This window comes from Hypanus sabinus, chromosome 10 (assembly GCF_030144855.1).
Source record: "Hypanus sabinus isolate sHypSab1 chromosome 10, sHypSab1.hap1, whole genome shotgun sequence".
In the NCBI taxonomy this organism is placed as follows: domain Eukaryota; kingdom Metazoa; phylum Chordata; class Chondrichthyes; order Myliobatiformes; family Dasyatidae; genus Hypanus; species Hypanus sabinus.
In genome coordinates, this window is record NC_082715.1 from 41,491,560 (window position 1) to 41,512,115 (window position 20,556).

Below are 20,556 nucleotides of genomic sequence, written 5' to 3' on the forward strand. Positions count from 1 at the left end.
ATATCTCACTCCTGTACACCCTATTGTCACCACCTGAAATTCTACCAACAATGGTTGTGTCATCAGCAAATTCATAGATGGTATTTGAGCTATGCCTTGCCACATAGTCATGGCTATATAGAGAGTAGAGCAGTGGCTAAACACACACCCCTGAGATGCACCAGTGTTGATAGTTAGTGAGGAGGAGATGTTGTCACCGATCCACACAGGTTGTGGTCTTCCAGTTGGGAAGTCAAGGATCCAATTGCAGAGGGAGGTACAGAGGCCCAGGTTCTGCAATCAGGTTTGGGGGAATGATGGTATTAAATGCTTAGCTATAGTCGATGAACAACATCTTGACATAGGTACTTGAGATTCCTGCAGGTATTAAAAATGACAGTTGTCCCGTCTTTAAGTGTCTATTTAGTTAAAATTAGCGTGTGCTGAGGTACCTGATAATTGAGTGAGAGAGTGAGGTTTCTGAGGGTCAGAGTCAATCATGGATATTGTGTCCTAGCTGTCTAGATACACAAGCCTGGGTGGCACAATATGGAGAGCAAGCTGTTGCCCATGTAGTAGGCTCCCCACTCCTTGCATCTGGTGAACCCAAAGGAACAGCAGAGACCAATATGGTTTGGTACCAGCAGCATCACAGGAGGTGCCAGTCAGCATTGAACTCAAAGTAGGACTGGCTTAGGCACTCCAGCTCCGGTCTTTTCCCCGAAGATTTACTCCAAAAGCCTCCCCATGAGTGGGTGTAGCCACAATGCAGCAGAGGTTTGAGATCAGAGTTTTTCTTCTCCTAAATGAGCTGCCAACCGCGGCTGACGAGCCCCATCTGTCTGAAGCGACTGGTGTTAAGATGCTGGTAACTAGTCTTTGCCCCTTATCCTGTTGGTAGAAGCGGTTTCACTTGGACTTAGTATCTAAGCCTCACGTGAAGGCCAAGAGCTGGTCTTGATTGTCAGTTGCTATTTGAGGCACATGCCATTGGGAACATTTAATAGATGGTGGGAGGTTTTCCCCATTACCACCCAGTCATAAGAACATTAAGGAATCCGATAAATCGCACTCACCTTATTACTGTATATTGTGTCTCTGCTGTTGATATTGATGAAGTCAGAAGAGCACAGAGAAATTGAAGATGAAGCTGGTTAATATGGCTTTTTTATAACAAAGCATGGTGCACATAGCAACAGAGATATGTTTGTCTCAATTAGAACTTGTCTCTTAGACGTGAAAAATATTAATTAGTTTACATCTCTTCTGTAAGCTATGCACAAAGGCATATCATTTTTAAAATTAATATTTACTTAGGTTCTACAGCAGCAGCTGGAGCAGATGAAAGCTACATATCAACTAAATCAAGAGAAACTTGAATATAACTTCCAGGTGTTAAAGAAACGTGATGAGGAGAACACAATCACAAAATTGCAACTGAAGAGAAAGATTGCAAGGTTACATTAATTTATATCGAATTTTACTGATCAAAAACATGTTTAGTGCAAAAGGTGTACACTGAGCATAAATACTCCGTCTTGTTTTCTCATCTTTGATCTTAATATCCCACCTTGTGATTGAATTATCATTTTTTATTATTGTTTAATATTCTGGTTCAAAAGGATTAGTGGGTAAATGTTGTATCTCACATTGTATTTAGTTGTAATGGGCAGGCCAGGAAGACCCAAATAGGGTTGTTTCAGACTGTTTTCTCCTGATCCAAAGCAAGTAATCAGTGGTGATATTGCAATCAGTATTTGTGCATCAGATACATCAGATACCCTAGACATTCCACTGGATAATAAGGGGCTTGATAATCCTTGGTGATTTTAACTGAACATGTTATGGAATATTCACATGTTGTCTTTGATACACATTCAAACCACTAAAAGCTTTTTTGTAGAACATAGAACAGTACAGCACAGGAATGGCCATTCAGCCCACAATGTTGTGCCAAACCAGATAAAAAGCAAATCAAAAACACCCAAGCACTGATCCCTCCTACCTACACCATGTCCGTATCCCTCAATCTTCCTTACATACATGTGCCTATCCAAATGTCTCTTAAAAGCTTCCAATGTATTTGTCTCTACCATTGTACCAGGCAGTGCATTTCAAGCATCCGTGATTCTCTGTGTAATATCTTACCCCTCACACCTCCTTTGAACCTACCCCTTCTCAACTTCAATGCATGCCCTCTGGTATTAGACATTTCAACCCTGGGAAATAGATTCTCTCTGTCCAGTCTATCTATGCCTCTCATAACTCTGTAAAACTCTATCAGATCTCTCCTTAGCCTCTGGCATTCTAGAGAAAACAAGTTATCCAGCTTTTTGTGATAGCACATGCCCTCTAAACCAGGCAGCATCCTGGTAAACCTCTTCTGCACCCTCTCCAAAGCCTCAACCTCCTTCCTGTAGTGTAGTGACCGGAATTGTACATAATCCTTCTGACACTCTGGCCTAACTAGAGTTTTATAAAGTTGCAATAACCTCTTGACTTTTGAACTCAATGCCTTGACTAATAAAACAATCATTCCATTAGCCTCCTTAACCACCTTATCGACCTGTTTAGTCACTTTCAATGACCTCTGAACTTGGATCCCAAGGACACTGCTTAGCAAACTGTTGAGTATCTTGCCCTTGCATTTGCCCTACCAAGGTACAACACCTCACATTTATCTAGGTTAAACTCCATCTGCCACTTCTCTGCAACTGATCTTTATTGAGCTGTATCTTTGCCAATCTTCTACACCAGCCTTTCTCAACCTTTTTGCCCTGGAGGAACCCCTGAAATAATTTTCAGGTCTCAGGGAACTCCTGCTTATATCTACAGCTCCTGGTACATTAGCATTATCAGTAAGTTGTAGAAATAATAATCTAAAGATAATTGTAGTTAAGTTTAGCTTACTTTCTCGAAGTTATCTCTTCTCCTCCCTCCCCTTCATAAATGGTGAAAACATGTAAGGCAAACTTAACTTGTTAAATAACTGGCTTAAGTGAAAATGGGTTTTAATTTTTCCAAAGGCAGGCTTGGTAGATTTAATTTAAATAAAGACTGTAAATTTATTTTAATTAATGTTATTTATAACATGAAAATTTATTGACAATGTTGAATAGTAAAGTTATTAAAAACTATAAACTATAAGAAATATGAATAAAAATGTAGCCTAAAACACAATTTTATACAAGACTTTGGGGGAAAAAATCTCACTAAGTGACATGCCAGGCTCAAATTTAGGCCCAGCATGTGAAACCTGTGCTTGTTTTTTTGCTGCACAAATACTCAATTCTGGGTCAAACTTGAGATAAGTGCACACAGATTTCACCTACAACTGAAATGAGGTGATTTCTATCTTTGCTCTTGATGCTTGCTAAACAAGAAAAAGTTTGCTCACACAGGTAAGAAGTTTAAAAACTGCTGCAAAATGTTCATTGCTTTCCTATGAATGGTAGGATACTCCAATTTCACAGAAATCCAGAACTTGTCCATCAGCAGATCATTAAATCTCATCTTGAGTGCATGATCAGGCTGTATCTCACAAAGTTCTTCCTCTTCTCTCAAAGTCAATTTCTCAGGCTGAGCAGAAGATTCTGAGAGAAGGTCCCTCACTCAATCATACTCTTGCCTGGAGAGGGAGGAAAAATGCTGTTCAGTTTTGTTCTGCTGTTCTTCCAGGTGGTTTTCAATAAGACTTGAGACTTCCTGATATCCTTCCTCGCTCTCAGGCCCAAGCAAAAGTAGGAACATTTCAAGATTTCCATATAGAACGTGATTTTTTCCCCAAAGATTCAGTTTCCTTTTAAATCCAAGAATCTTGTCACTGGAAATCAAAACATTTTCTCCAAGGCCTTGCAGAGATTTATTCAACTGGTTCACACTCTGAAAAATGTCTGCTAGGTAGGCTAGTTTCTGCAGCCATTCTTCATCTTCAAAACACTCAGCAAAATCTGCACTACTATTTTCGAGAATGTACTCATGCAATTCACCTTTCAGCTCAAATACCCTGTTGAGAACTTTTCCTCTGCTACACTACCAGGTTTATGTATGCTCTTTGTCCAGTTTTTCAGTTTTTTTAAACAATCTTGAGTGAACTGGTCTTCGTTTAATAAAGTTAACCATTTTTGTAGCAACATCCAGAACTACTTACATCTCATCTCAAAGAGTTTTTGATATCAGCACCTCTCTGTAAAAAAAAAAGCAGTGTGTTGGATTTTTTTCAAGAGAAATAAAACCATCAATACAGATGCCAACACAGTTCCTCCAAGACAGACCTTTTGTTTCCAGATATGAAGACAAATCATTAAATATATATTTGCCTTTGCTTGTTTTGGACAGCTGTTTACAACCGAATAAGTTTTCTTGAATTTCACCATCATTTATGAATCTTACAAATGCTACAACATGACCTTTATTGGTGAAACCTGTTGGCTTGTCAACCTGGATAGAGAAGCTGTCGTTTTCCAGTTTATCATAAAAACCTCTTCTGCATCATGTGTCATGTCATCAGTATGTCAACTTATCATATTGTTTGAGGGTGATACCTTTTCAATTTCTTGTACTGCATTTTGTCCTAGCACTTTACCCACTATAATTTTACATGCTTGCATCATTAGGTTCTCACCAACTTTTCCTTTAATGTGTAATAAGTTCTGTTACTAATTAACTTGCTTCCTGGGTCCTTTTACTGATTATGACTTTATTAATCAAACAAATTACTCTGTTTGCTTTGAGATTTCAATAGCCGTTTAAAATAATCAGGTCTTCAACATGTCATATAGCTGTTATTTGCAGGTAAGTGTGTTTTCAATTTTGCTGGAGCCATTCCTGCATGGGTAAGTAGTTTGCCTTAGACTAGGCACAATGGAACAGGACAACTTGGATCACCAGTCCCTGTAAAACCCATTGATAAGTAACTTTCATTGTCAAAATAGACTTTTTTTGTGTCCATTGTTGCACTAGTACAGTGAAATGTCTCAGAAGTTTCTTGGATTACTTGGATTACCAGTCTATGTAATGGAGAGAAGCTCCCACTACTTATTAAATGCTCCCAGTGGCGTGTGCCTCATAGCCTCTGTCAACCAAGTCCAGCTCCTGGCCACCATGTTTGGTTTGGCTACTAAGCCCAGTGGAACCATTTTCACTGAGAGGAGAAGGGGAAAAGGTGAGTTACTGGTGCCTTAAAACCAGTTGCTTTGGGCAGATGGAGCTCGTCAGCTGTGGCAGCTCATCTAGGAGAAGAAAAACTCTGATCTCAGACCTCTGCTGCCTTGCGGCTGTTCCCACTCACGGGGAAAGCTTCAGGAGTAAATCCTGAAGGAAAAATCTGGAGCTGGAGTACCAAAGGTGTCCTATATTGAGTTCAATCCTTTCTGACAACTCTTGTGGTGCTGCTGGTACCTTAGGTTCATCAGATGTGTGGATAGCTTGCTACATGAGCAACAGCTTGCTCTCCATATCGTACTATCCAGGCTTGTGTATCTAGACAGCTAGGACACAACATCCATGGTCAACTCTGAATGACGGAGGCCTTACACCATGTATACATTACAGTTTAATGTGCTCTTAGTGGCTATACAAAGTATAATTTAAAAACTTTTATCATTTTGTGGCTAGTGTTTTCTCATTGGTTAACTTATTATTGCAGTATTGAATAATTCTAATTTTCCAATTACAGTGGGATTTTTCTAATCTCTATTGTATAAAAGTAGCTGTGTTTTTGCTAGGCGCCATCTTTCTTTTCTCGAGATCCTCTTCTTCAAGTGGCAAGACCATCTGTTACTGCTGCTCCTGTTCTCTTTGTTCCATCAACTCTTAAGAAAATGATCATGAAGCAGCAAGCTTTATGCCTCATCCTGACTTCTAAATGGACCTTGGATTTAAACGCCAGAATCCAACTTGTCTTAAAGCAAAATGAAACACAATAAAAAGTAGCAATGTTCTCTTATATTCAGTCATGGTAATTTAAGGCAGGATATCTGAATACTTAGCATAATCTCATTAAACAGAGTGAAGTATCAATTGGTGAGACATTTTACCTTGAGGACCAATATGCATAATTGTTAACTGAGTTTTCAAGGTGGTGTTTAATGATATATTGTCATGTTATCCCTGAAATTTCTGAATATTGAAGGAGAGTAGAAAGGCACCGATGTAGCTTCCAAAAGTACTTGAACTAAAAATAGCTACAGGTTGTCTGATTTAGGGCGTGACAAGGATTTGAAGAAGAAAGCATTACAAGTATGACAAAACAGAACATAGTAGTTTACAGCACATTACAGGCCCTTCGACCAACAATGCTATGCTGGCCAAGTAACCTACTCTAGAAACTGCCTAGAATTTCCCTAGTACATTGCCCTCTATTTTTCTAAGTTCCATGTACCTATCTAAGAGGCTCTTAAAAGACCCTATTGTATTTATGCTTCCACCACTGCCATTGGCAGTGCATTCCATGCACCCACCACTCTGTGTGGGGAAAACTTACCCCTTACATCACCTCAGTATCTATTTCCAAGCTCCTTAAAACTATGCCTCCTTGTGTTCGCCATTTCAGCCCCGGGAAAAAGCGTCTGGCTATCCACATGATCAATGTGAACTAAAAATGTAGGAATTGTAGAGCACTATGAAGGCTCCTCTAAATAAATATTTCCTTTCTTGAATTCTTCCTAGGTTACATGATGTTTTGAATAGACTATTGGCAAAATCGGCTAAACAGGAGAAAATGTATCGAGAAGAGAACCAGTCCTTAACTGACCAATACAAGAGAATCGTGGAACTATACAAAGACCTTCAGAAGAAAATGAGGTTTACAAAATCTGCATTTAGTTATTTGTAATTTTCAAGAAGTTTATTTGTGCATTTGGGTTCAGAATTGGGTTTAGTATCACTGTCATACTGAATGTCGCAAAATTTGTTGTTTTGCGATAGCAGTACATTGCAATACATAATTAAAATCTATAAAATACAATAAGAAATATATTAAAGAAAATTTGAATGAAATTAGTGCAAAAGGAGAGCAAGAGTATTCACTAAGGAGAAGGATATTGAATTGTATAAGGTAAGGGAAACAAGTAGGGAAGTTATGGAAACTATGACGATTAAAGAGGAGGAAGTACTGGTGCTTTTAAGGAATATAAAAGTGGATAAATCTCTGGGTCCCGACAGGATATTCCCTAGGACCTTGAGAGAGGTTAGTGTAGGAAATAGCAGGGGCTCTGATAGAAATATTTCAAATGTCATTAGAAATGGGGATTGTGCCGGAGGATTGGCATATTGCTCATGTGGTTCCATTGTTTAAAAAGGGTTCTAAGAGTAAACCTAGCAATTATAGGCATGTCAGTTTGACGTCAGTGGTGGGTAAATTAATGGAAAGTATTCTTAGAGATGGTATATATAATTATCTGGCTAGACAGGGTCTGATTAGGAACAGTCAACATGGATGTGTGTGGAAGGTCAGGTTTGACAAATCTTATTGAATTTTTTGAAGAGGTTATGAGGAAAGTTGATGTGGGTAAAGCAGTGGATGTTGTCTATATGGACTTCAGTAAGGCCTTTGACAAGGTTCCACACGGGAGGTTAGTTAGGAAGGTTCAATCGTTAGGTATTAATATTGAAGTAGTGAAATGGATTCAACAGTGGCTGGTTGGGAGATGCCAGAGAGTAGTGGAGGATAACTGTTTGTCAGGTTGGAGGCTGGTGACTAGTGGTGTGCCTCAGGGATCTGTACTGGGTCCAATGTTGTTTGTCATATACATTAATGATCTGGAGGATGGGGTGGTAAATTGGATTAGTATGTATGCAGATGATACTAAGGTAGGTGGCGTTGTGGATAATGAAGTAGGTTTTCAAAGTTTGCAGAGAGATTTAGGCCAGTTAGAAGAGTGGACTGAAAGATGGCAGATGGAGTTTAATGCTGATAAGTGAGGTGCTACATTTTAGAAGGAATAATCCAAATTACATGGTAAATGGTAGGGCATTGAAGAATGCAGTAGAACAGAGTGATCTCGGAATAATGGTGCATAGTTCCCTGAAGGTGGAATCTCATGTAGATAGGGTGGTGAAGAAAGCTTTTGGTATGTTGGCCTTTATAAATCAGAGCATTGAGTATAGGAGTTGGGATGCAATGTTAAAATTGTACAAGGCATTGGTAAGGCCGAATTTGGAGTATTATGTACAGTTCTGGTCACTGAATTATAGGAAAGATGTCAACAAAGTAGAGTACAGAGAAGATTTACTAGAATGTTACCTGGGTTTCAGCACCTAAGTTACAGAGAAAGGTTGAACAAGTTAGGTCTTTATTCTTTGGAGTGTAGAAGGTTGAGGGGGGACTTGATAGAGGTATTTAAAATTTATGAGGGGGATAGATAGAGTTGATGTGGATAGGCTTTTTCCATTGAGAGTAGGGGAGATTCAAACAAGAGGACATGAGTTGAGACTTAGGGGGCAAAAGTTTAAGGGTAACACGAGGGGGAATTTCTTTACTCAGAGAGTGGTAGCTGTGTAGAATGAGCTTCCAGTAGAAGTGGTAGAGGAAGGTTCGGTATTGTCATTTGAAGCAAAATTGGATAGGTATATGGACAGGAAATGAGTGGAGGGTTATGGGCTGAGTGCGGGTCAGTGGGACTAGGTGTGAGTAAGCATTGGGCATGGTCTAGACAGGCCGAGATGGCCTGTTTCTGTGCTGTAATTGTTATATGATTAAAAAGAAGATGTTGTACTTGGGTTTATTGTCCATTCAAAAATCTGATGGTGGAGGGGAGAAGCTGTTCTTAAAGTGCTGAGTATGTGTGCTCGTGCTCTTCCAACTCCTCCCTGACCGTAGCATTGAGAAGAGGGCATGTCCTGGGTGATAATAATGAGGTCTTTAATAGTGCCTTTTTGAGGCATCACCTTTTGAAAATGTCCTCAATGCTGGCAAGGTTAGTGCCCATGTTGGAGTTGGCTGAATTTGCAACCTTCTGCAGCTTTTTTTCAACTTCAGTGTACTCATTTATATTCATCAAGAGAAATTTTGTTACACTCTTTCAGTCTCTTTTCCTTATCTGACATTTAGAAAAATTGATAGCCAGATCTGAACATATTCTCAAGCTATTGGTTTCTTTAACCATATAACCATATAACAATCACAGTACGGAAACAGGCCATCTTGGCCCTCCTAGTCCGTGCCAAACCCTTAATCTCACCTAGTCCCACCTACCCGCACTCAGCCCATAACCCTCCACTCCTTTCCTGTCCATATACCTATCCAATTTTACCTTAAATGACACAACTGAACTGGCCTCTATTACTTCTACAGGAAGCTCATTCCACACAGCTATCACTCTCTGAGTAAAGAAATACCCCCTCGTGTTTCCCTTAAACTTCTGCCCCCTAACTCTCAAATCATGTCCTCTAGTTTGAATCTCCCCTACTCTCAATGGAAACAGCCTGTTCACGTCAACTCTATCTATCCCTCTCAAAATTTTAAATACCTCGATCAAATCCCCCTTCAACCTTCTACGCTCCAATGAATAGAGACCTAACTTGTTCAACCTTTCTCTGTAACTTAATTGCTGAAACCCAGGTAACATCCTAGTAAATCGTCTCTGCACTCTCTCTAATTTATTGATATCTTTCCTATAATTTGGTGACCAGAACTGCATACAATATTCCAAATTTGGCCTTACCAATGCCTTGTACAACTTTAGCATTACATCCCAACTTCTGTACTCAATGCTTTGATTTATAAAGGCCAGCGTTCCAAAAGCCCTCTTCACCACCCTATCTACATGAGACTCCACTTTCAGGGAACTATGCACAGTTATTCCTAGATCTCTCTGTTCCTCTGCATTCCTCAATGCCCTACCATTTACTCTGTATGTTCTATTTGGATTATTCCTGCCAAAATGTAGAACCTCACACTTCTCAGCATTAAACTCCATCTGCCAACGTTCAGCCCATTCTTCTAACCGGCATAAATCTCCCTGCAAGCTTTGAAAATCCACCTCATTATCCACAACACCTCCTACCTTAGTATCATCGGCATACTTACTAATCCAATTTACCACCCCATCATCCAGATCATTTATGTATATTACAAACCTTTCTTTCCCATCTCTGGTGTGCTTGTTTTCAGTAGATTTTTAACTTTTTTAAAAATATAATTTGACAGGTTTAATCCTGTCATTGTTTTCTCAAGTCTAGAGACTGCATATAGCTGGAGCACAGTTTAGAGAGTTAACCATGTCATGCCAAATCGAGTTTGATCATATCAAGGTTACAGAGGTTTTCATCTTTTAGCTTATGTTTACAGTCAATCACATCCTTAACCCTGCTGAACGACCTGCTGAGTGTTTACATCATTGCTTGTTTTCATTTCAGTTGTACAGTTCCCCTAATTAACAGCCTCTTAATTGGCTATTAAGATTGGCCAATAATTGCTTGCCCTGTGGATAGTGTCCAGTTCCTCAAAATTCCTATTGAACAAGAAAATTGTTTTTTTCATTAGGAATGGTCTTGGCAGTTCTTTATTCCACTCCATAGATGCTGCCTGATCTGTGGAGTTCCTACAGCATTTTGCATGTGTTGCTTTAGATTTCCAGCATCTCCAGAATCTCTTGTGTTTGTGACTATAAATCTTGAAATAAGCTCAGCACTAAAATGCTTCAATTTTAAATAGAATTAGGTCATAGTTTTTGTCAGTCTTCCAGATCATTAAAACAAAAGTAATTGCCCTTTAACACATTTCTTCTAGTAGTTTAAAATGTGGAAATCAGTGTTTTTCTTTTATCAGACATTTTGCTGCTGTTGATGCAAAAAAGTTTGAAGGCGTTTGGCTTATGAATGAGGAAGAGGCAAAGAATCTAGTCAAAAAGGCTCTCGATGCTGATAGGATAATTCACCATCAGCAGCTTGGATTGAGCTGGACAATGCCAGATCTGTGTTTCATGGAAAACGTTGGGCCAATTGTGCTTTGCACTGAGAAGAAGAAGTCAGCGGTCCAGCTGGCAGAAGAAGTTATTCTAGGAGGTAGGAAAATGAAACTTGGTCTGTAACCCCATTTATCAAATATCTAAGGCAATATTTGGATAGCCAAACCTAATATTCAGATATATAATGTCATCAGGTGTGGAGAAAGATAGATGATTTATGTAGAAAATGTATAATATACATAGTATTATGTATAAATTGTTTTTGACTTGCCTTTGAGATGATCCCTTGTGTAAAAACTAGAAATGAAAGAAAAATTATCCTTCTCTCTCTGCACCTTAAGATGTTCCTGTTCTTCATCATAAGTTTAGAAGGGATCATATTAAATTCCATGTACAACTTTTCAGTTAGTAAAGCAGGCAATATTTGGAAAGGGTCAGTAGTGTGTTGGACTAGTGTACTTATCAAGAATTAGTCACTCCAGTAGGTCAGTCCAATCACCTTTCCTTGACATTAGCATAGCCAAGTCTTTCTCATCAATGTTGAATATTACTGTTGAACAAAAATTGAAGAGGGCCAGGTGTGTAAATATTGTGGCTACTGGAGCAGGTCAAAAACTTATGTTGGAAACCACTCAATTTTTGACATCTCACAGTAGTTCCACCATCTTAAAGAAACAAATCAGGAGCTGGCACAATATTATACATTTATCTTGGCAATTGCAGTTCAAACAATCTAGAGATTAGCACTGTTGAAGAACACAATGAAACTGCAACTGGGGAAGGCCACTGGGTCCTCATGCCTATGCAGCATTCAATGTGATCATGGCTGATCTGTGCTGGCCTCCAACTATTCTTCTGTTCCATGTCCTAATTAATAATACTCAATATATTGAAACTTCTAATATTTATTTATCTCCACCTTAAAGAAATCTAATAATCTGGCCTTCACCAGACCATTCCAGAGACTGCTATGCCTTCAGTGAAGAAATTACTGCTCACTTTAGATGATAAGCCCCTTGTATTGTAGCTGTGTCCCCTTGTTCATAACTCCCCCACTTCTGAGAGCATCTGAACATCTACTCTGTCAACCCCACTAAGAATTAGTCATGTAAATTTCCTTTAGACTGCCTCCAAAGTTGCTGTCTTCCTTTAATTTTACCAAAGGAGACCGAAACTGTGCATAGTGTTCTAGGTATGGCCTCACCAACATCCTGTACAAATGTAACAAAACCTCCTTATTCTTAAATTCCAACCCTTCACAATAAAAGCCAACAAGCTGTTTGCCTTCTGAACTACTTGTTGTACGTGCCTGATAACATTAGTGATACACGTACTAGAACACCTAGATTCCTCTGAAATTTAGTTATTTGCAGTTACTCTCCATGTAGATAATAATCCACCTTTTGATTGCTCTAACATAACCTTTGCATGTTCTCACATTAAACCCAGTTGCCAGGTTTTCACCCAGTCTTTCTGAATTCTGTTGTAAAATCAATGATCTCATCGCAATCTACCCTTCCATTTAATTTAGAAACCTTGCATTTTGTTTCCTTTACCAAGGGTTTTTCAGGAGAATCTAAACAAGGAGGACTGAAGTGGCTTATCACCTCACAATTTCTTCATCTGAAAGAATGAAAAAAATAAAAAGATTTTGAAGAAACTGTACACCATATTTTGTTCGTTTCAACAGAAGATTAAAAAAGAGAATTATTCCTTGGTTGGCAACTGTTCATTGCTGGCAAGGCTAGAACTATCCTTCTCATTTTAATGCTTTTGGTAATCTAGTAGTGAATCGCTCCTTTCAACCATAGAATGTGGAGGAGGGACTTTCAGTATATGGACACTGTAACAATGAGGGATGATTTGTGGTGTGCTGGTGATAGGAGGACTGAATGTTTAGACTGGTATGTGAAATGACTGTCAAGTGCAGTGCCTTGTCCTGAATGGTATCAGACTTGGTTTGTAGTTTGAGCTCCAATCATCTTGCAAACACTGAATATTTATTGGCACTCTTAATTTGCACCCTGTGTTGGAAAGTCTTTTGAGTTTCAGGAAACCTGTTACTCGCCATACAATAACCAGTGCCTGAGCAACTCTGTTGCAGTATTAACATGGTTTTTGGTTAAATTTTGTGCCAATATTGACTGAAGGCTAATACCAGATGTCAAAGATAGGTGGCTTGATTCTCTTGTTGAAAATAGTCTGAATGCCAATTGTCATTTTTCACTGCCTGACCAGATAGAGTTTGCTGCATGCAGGTTTGAATTGGACCTGTGAATGGAATTGAATATCTGCAATCATTGTTCAAGCCTCCCTATTTCTGACTACAGTATATGATGGAGGAAAAGTAGTTGATAAAATAGCTGAAGATAACACAATATTTGGCATTGGGGTCTGTCTGGCTGATTGGCCTCTAATAAGTACAACTTACAACTATTGTCTTTGTGGGAGTTATCAATGCCACAAATCCTAGGAATCTTCAGTGTGGTGGTCAGTCAAATGATGGGCTCGATGAAGAGGTTAATTAGTTCCCCCAGCTTCTGGAATTCTGAAATTTGGTTAATTTTTCACCCAGATTTGACATCAACTAGACAGTCAACCAAACTCCTTTCAAAAAAGACATTAGAGTCAGGGTACAGTGTCCCAGCTCCTTAGTTTTATTGCAGACTCATTGACGTGACATAGTGAATAAGGAGTGAAACTGAAAACAACAAAATGTAGTGCAGTTACTATGTCGTTCTGTTTACACAAGTAAACATATACAGATAAGTAAGGATTTAGTTAGGTTTCCTGCAGGTAAATATTATTAAGTTTGGACAAATACAGTGCCTATAAAAAGTAATCACCCCCTCCTGAAAGTTTTATTGTTTTATTGTTTTACAACATTCAATCAGAGTGGATTTAATTTGGCTTTTTTGACATTGATCAACAGAAACACTCTTTTGTGTCAAAGTGAAAACAGATCTCTACAAATTGATCTAAATTAATTACAAATATATGCACAAAATAATTGCATAAATATTCACCCCCTTCAAGTCAGTGTTTACTCGTTGCATCTTTGGCAGCAATTACAGCCTTGAGTGTGTGTGGAAAGGTCTCTATCAGCTTTGCACATCAGGATACTGCAATTTTTCTCCATTCTTCTTCACAAAACTGCTCAAGCTCTGTCAGATTGCATGAGGATTGTGAGTGAACAGCCCTTTTCAAGCCCAGGCAGAAATTCTCAATTGGATTGAGGTCTGGACTCTGACTTAGCCACTCCGAGACATTAACTTTTATTGTTTTAAAGCCATCCCTGTGTACTTCTGGTCATTGCTTGGGGTCATTGTTTTGCTGGAAAACGTATCTTCTCCCAAGTCACAGTTCTCTTGCAGAATGCATAATGTTTTCCTCCAGGATTTCCCTGTATTTTGCTGCATTCATTTTACCCTCTACCTTCACAAGCCTTGGGCATGGTTCAGTGAATCATTCCCATTGTATGATGCAGCCACCACCATGCTTCACGGTAGGGATGGTGTGTTTTTGATGACGTTCGGTGTTTGGCTTATGCCAAACAGCATTTAATCTGATGGCCGAAAAGCTCAATTTTCGTTTCATCAGGCCATAGAACCTTCTTCCAGCTGACTTCAGAGTTTCCCACGTGCCTTTTAGCAAACTAGCCTAGATTTCATGTGAGTTTTTTCAACAGTGACTTTCTCTTTACCACTCTCCCATAAAGCTGTGACTGGTGAAGCATCCAGCCAATAGTTGTTATATGTCTCTCCCATCTCAGCCACTGAAGCTTGTAATGCCTCCAGAGTTATCATAAGTCTCTTGATGGCCTCCCTCACTTGTCCCCTTCTTGCACGGTCACTCAGTTTTTGAGGACAGCCTGTTCCAGGCAGATTGATAGCTGTGTCATATGCTTTCCATTTCTTGATGATTGACTTAAATGTATTCCAATGTACATTCAGTAACTTGGAAATCTTCTTGTATTCATCTTCTGACTCGTGCTTTTCAATAACCTTTTCGTGGAGTTGCTTGGAGTGTTCTTTTGTCTTTCTGATGTAGTATTTGCCAGGATACTGACTCACCAGCTGTTGGACCTTCCAAGAACAGGTATATTTTTACTACAATCAATTGGAACACCTTGACTACACACAGGTCTCCTAAAACAGATCTCCATTTAACTAATTATGTGTCTTTTAAAACCAATTGGTTGCACCAGTGATTTGGTGTATCACATTAAAGGTGAGCAAATACTTATGCAATCAATTGTTTTGTGTTTTATATTTGTAATTAATTAAATCACTTTGTAGAGATCTGTTTTCACTTTGGCGTGAAAGAGTTTTTCCATTGATCAGTGCCAAAACAGCCAAATTAAATCCACTATGATTCAATGTTGTAAAACAATAAAATGTGAAAACTTCGAAGTGGGGTGAATATATTTTATAGCACTGTAAATGCAACAGGTAAATACTGTGTAAATCATTAGTATCCAAGTTAGTATCTAATAAACTCAAACACATTCTATTTCAGCAAAAGGTTATTGATGCCTTTAAATTAACTTCTAAACAATATAACTTCAACTTACAGCCAGTGCTTCTGCTGGGGAAACAACAGGATGGCTTTAGATAGAAACTTTTGCTCTTAACATCAACCTCTGGTCTACTGCCAGCCAAAGTGCTTTTCTACTTACTACTTCCTGGCTGCACGGGAAGTGACCTAATATAGATCTGAAACTGCTCATTAAAATAAAAGTCTTGTTTGCATAACCACATAGAAAAACATTAATGAATTGCCCAAAGGCCTGAACAGGCAGGTTAAATAAGTAAATGTCATGGGAATGACACCTTGCATGCCTCTGCAAATGATTAAGTATATGCTGAGAAGGTGATAATTGGTCAGTTTCAATAAATTCCAATATTAGTCATTTTTTAAAATTTCATCTATTTTTCTTATCCATGAATTATTTCTCTCTTTATCTTGCCCAAGTAACTTTATTCAATTTAGGGAATGCTGTTACCATTCTGTATCTAGCTTGCACCTTGTTTTAGTTCTGAATTCTTAAAAAAGAAAAATTTATCCAGAAAGTGAGTGACATTGCTGCAGTAATATTCTATAATTCTCCAGTTCTGTGCATTAATGCTCCAGCATGTGTTGTTCTTGAATGGGGAGAACTGTGACCTTCACACTGTTCAAACTTTTTTTGGCAGACAAACAGCCATGGGATTTACAGGAAGGAGCAGGAAAAGAGGATAAATCAGACACATATAATGCCATTTTCCGAAACACTTGTTATTCAGCTATCGAGGACAAGGCAATGGCACTGTGTGGTGGAAAACCTGGAGCGATCTCTTTGAACACAGTTAAAACATTGCTGGAAGTATTGTGTGACGAAACTGTGAGTAACTGCATTTCAGTTTCATCTTCCTAGTCTTGGTACTGATTAAAAATCTTTGATCAGCTTTTTAAAAAAATTCTTGACAATGTAACACGTTTTTATTGTGTTGTATAGTGTATTCAGAGCTCTAATGTGCAATGTTTTTTTTTCCATCCAATGGGACTTGGTGGAAATTAGTTATGTACCTAGATTTCATTAGACAATGTTTTTGCTATTGGTGCTCATGTAAGGGTTGCCAAATAAACACTTTAAAATTCAACTTCCTCGCAAGGCAAGGACACCAGCAACATTTTTAAAAAAGCTATTTGTTGTTAGAAAAAAATGCCGTGAATGGTTCTGTATTCCTTTTATAAGTCAGTTTAAACCTATTTAAAATATTAGTTAGTTACTATGAGTGGACAAGCTTCTTTGACATTTGTCATGAAGGAGATTGCGACTGAGAGAAAAACTGGGTCAGCCACGATGAAATGGCAGTGTAGACTTGATGGGTCAAATGGTCTAATTCTGTTCTTGTATATTATTATTGTCTTACTAAATCCCATTTCAGATTCACTAAAATATTTGCACAATTAAAGATTTTGTGGAATATACAAGGAAATCTGCAGATGCTGGAAATTCAAGCAACACACACAAAGTGCTGGTGGAATGCAGCAGACCAGGCAGCATCAATAGGAAGAAGCACCGTTGACGTTTTGGGCCGAGACCTTTTGTGGAATATTTTAGTTTGCAGGAAATTATAGTTTGTAGCATCGACAATACTTCATTTGTCATTAAATGAATGAGTTTGAATGGCCATTTGAATCATGATATTATCAGAAAAGTATTGCATTTACAAATACTATTTGGCTTCTGATTGCTGAATTCACCACAAGCAATAATTTCATTTGTTATTTTCACTGTTGTATATGAAGTTCACGCAACAAGTGAGCAGGAGGTTAGCAACATACAAATATTTGAAAAAAGAGCACTCAACCTGCTCCTCAGCTCTGCTCCTGCAATGGATAAAATTCAGCCTGATCTAATTGTAACCTCAACTGACTTCTCATCTACCCTCAGCAATTTTTTTTATCCTCTTAATAAGTCCTGAAGATATTGGAGCAGAATTAGGCCATTTAGCCCATTGTGTCTGCTCTGCCATTTTATCATGGCTGATCCATTTTTACTCTCAGCCCCAGTCTCCTGCATTCTCCCCTGTATCCCTTCATGCCCTGACTAATTAAGAATCCGTCAACCTCTGCCTTAAGTATACGTAGAGAATTGGCCTGCACAGCTGCCCGTGGCAATGAATTCCACAGATTCATCGCTCTCTAATTAAAGAAATTCCTCCTCATCTCCATTCTAACAGGGTGTCCCTCTATTCTGATGCTGTGTCCTGTGGTCTTATTATCTCCCACCATAGGAAACATCTTCTCCACATTCACTCTATCAAGACCTTTCACCATTTGATAGGTTTCGATGAGGTCACCCCTCATTTTTCTGAAGTCCAGTGAATACAGGCCCAGAGCCATCAAATGCTCTTCATATGACAAGCTGGTCAATCCTAGAATCATTTTGTGAACTTCCTTTGAACCCTCTCCAGTTTCAGCACATCATTTTTAAGATAAGGAACCCAAAACTGCTTACAATACTCCAAGTGAGGCCTCACCAGTGCTTTATAACGTCTCAACATTACATTATTGCTTTTATATTCTGTTCCTCTTGAAATGAATGCTAACCTTGCATTTGCCTTCCTCACCACAGACTTGATCTGCAAATTAACCTTTGGGAAATCCTACACAAGGACTCCCAAGTCCCTTTGCGCCTCAGTTTTTTTCCATTTTCTCTCCTTTTTTAAAATAGTGAACCCTTTCATTTCTTTTACATAAGTGCATGACCATACACTTCCCGACACTGTATTCCATCTGCCACCTCTTTGCTCATTCTCCTAATCTAAGTCCTTCTGTAGCCTCTCTATTTCGACAAAACCATCTGCCCCTCCACCTATCTTCATATCGTCTGCAAGCATTGCAACCAAGCTGTCATTTCCATCATCTAAATCATAGAAACGTAGAAAACCTACAGCACAATACAGGTCCTTCAACCCATAAAGCTGTGCCGAACATGTAGTTACTTTAGAAATTACCTAGGGTTACCCATAGCCCTCTATTTTCCTAAGCTCCATGTACCTATCTGGAACTCTCATAAAAGATCCTATTGTATCCGCTTCTACCAACGTTGTCGGCAGCCCATTCCAAACACTCACCACTCTCTGCGTAAAAAAACAACTACTTCTTACCCCGACATCTCCTCTACCTACTTCCAAACAGCTTAAAACTGGACCCTCTTGTTCTAGCCATTTCAGAAAAGCCTCTGACTCCACATGATCAATGCCTGTCATCATTTTATATGCCTCTATCAGATCACCTCTTATCCTCTATTGCTCCAAGGAAGAAAGGCTGAGATCACTCAACCTATTCTCATAAGGCATGCTCCCCAATCCAGGCAACATCCTTGTAAATATCCTCTGCACTCTTTCCATGGTTTCAGCATCCTTCCTATAGTGAGGCGATCAGAACTGAGCACAGTACTCCAAGTGGGGTCTGACCAGGGTCCTATATAGCTGCAACATTACCTCTCAGCTCCTAAACTCAAACCCATGATTGATGAAGGCTAATGTACCATATGCCTTCTTAACCACAGAGTCAACCTGCACAGCAGCTTTGAGTGTCCTGAGGACTCGGACCCCAAGATCCCTCTGGTCCTCCACATTGTCAAGAGTCTTACCATTAATACAAATTCTGCCAAGAGCCTTACCATTAGAACTGTATTCTGCCATCATATTTGACCTGCCAAAATGAGCCATCTCACACCTCACACTGGTTGAACTCCAACTGCCTCTTCTCAGCCCAGTTTTGCATCCTATCAATGTCCTGCTGTAAACTCTGACAGCCCTCCACATTATCCACAACACTCCCAACCTTTTCAGTCATCAGCAAATTTACTATCCCATCCCTCCACTTCCTCATCCAGGTCACATAAAAATCATGAAGAGTAGGGATTCCAGAACAGATCCCTGAGTCATACCACTGGTCACTGGCCTCCATGCAGAATATGACCTGACTACAAACACTTTCTGCCTTCTGTGGGCAAGCCAGTTCTGGATACACAAAGCATGTCCCCTTAGATCCCATGCCTCCTTACTTTCTTAATAAGCCTTGCATCGTGTATCTTATCAAATGCCTTGTTGAAATCCATATACACTATACCTACTGGACTACCTTCATCACATCCTCAAAAAATTCAATCAGGCTCATAAGGCATAACCTGCTTTTCACAAAGCCATTCTGACTATTCCTAATCATATTATAGCTCTCCAAATATCAATAAATCCTGCCTCTCAGGATCTTCTCCATCAACTTACCAACCACTGAAGTAAAACTCACTGGTCTACAATTTCTTGGGCTAACTCTACTCCCTTTCTTGAATAAGGGAACAACATCCGCAACCCTCCAATCCTCCGGAACCCCTCTCGTCCCCATTGATGATGCAAAGATCATTGCCAGAGCTCAGCAATCTCCTCCCTCGCCTCCCACAGTAGCCTGGGGTACATCTAGTGTGGTCCTGGTGACTTATCCAACTTGAGACTTTCCAAAAGCTCCAGCACATCCTCTACCTTAATATCTACATGCTCAAGCTTTTGAGTCTTCTGTAAGTCATCCCTATAATTGCCAAGATCCTTTTCCTTAGTGAATACTGAAGCAAAGTATTCATTAAGTACCTCTGCTATCTCCTCTGGTTCCATTCACACTTTTCCACTGTCACACTTGATTGGTCCTATTCTTTCATGTCTTATCCTCTTGCCCTTCACATACTTGTGGAATGCCTTGGGATTCTCCTTAATCCTGTCTGCCAAGGCCTTCTCATGGCCTCCTCTGCCTTTCCTAATTTCATTCTTAAGCTTCTTCCTGTTAGCCTTATAATCTTCTAGATCACTATTATTACCTAGTTTTTTGAACCTTTTGTAAGCTCTTCTTCTTGACTGGATTTACAACAGTCTTTGTACACCATGGTTCCTGTACCCCACCATCCTTTCCCTGTCTCATTGGGACGTACCTATGCAGAACTCCAAGCAAATATCTCCTGAACATTTGCCACATTTCTTCCGTACGTTTTCCTGACAACATCTGTTTCCAATTTATGCTTCCAGGTTTTTGCCTGATAGCCTCATATTTCCCCATGCCCCAATTCAACACTTTCCTAACTTGCATATTCTTATCTCTCTCCAAAGCTATGGTAAAGGAGATA

The 20,556-nt window shown here is 39.3% G+C and overlaps 1 protein-coding gene across 1 annotated transcript in view; it reads left to right on the plus strand.

Moving 5' to 3' along the window:
* drc1 (dynein regulatory complex subunit 1 homolog (Chlamydomonas)) overlaps positions 1 to 20,556 on the plus strand; it is an 89,121-nt gene that overhangs the window by 53,278 nt on the left and 15,287 nt on the right. The window contains exons 8-11 of the mRNA XM_059981750.1: positions 1,297 to 1,436; positions 6,649 to 6,783; positions 10,751 to 10,986; positions 16,085 to 16,272. Coding sequence (XP_059837733.1) covers positions 1,297 to 1,436; positions 6,649 to 6,783; positions 10,751 to 10,986; positions 16,085 to 16,272 — 699 coding nt within the window. The remainder of the gene's footprint in view (positions 1 to 1,296; positions 1,437 to 6,648; positions 6,784 to 10,750; positions 10,987 to 16,084; positions 16,273 to 20,556) is intronic.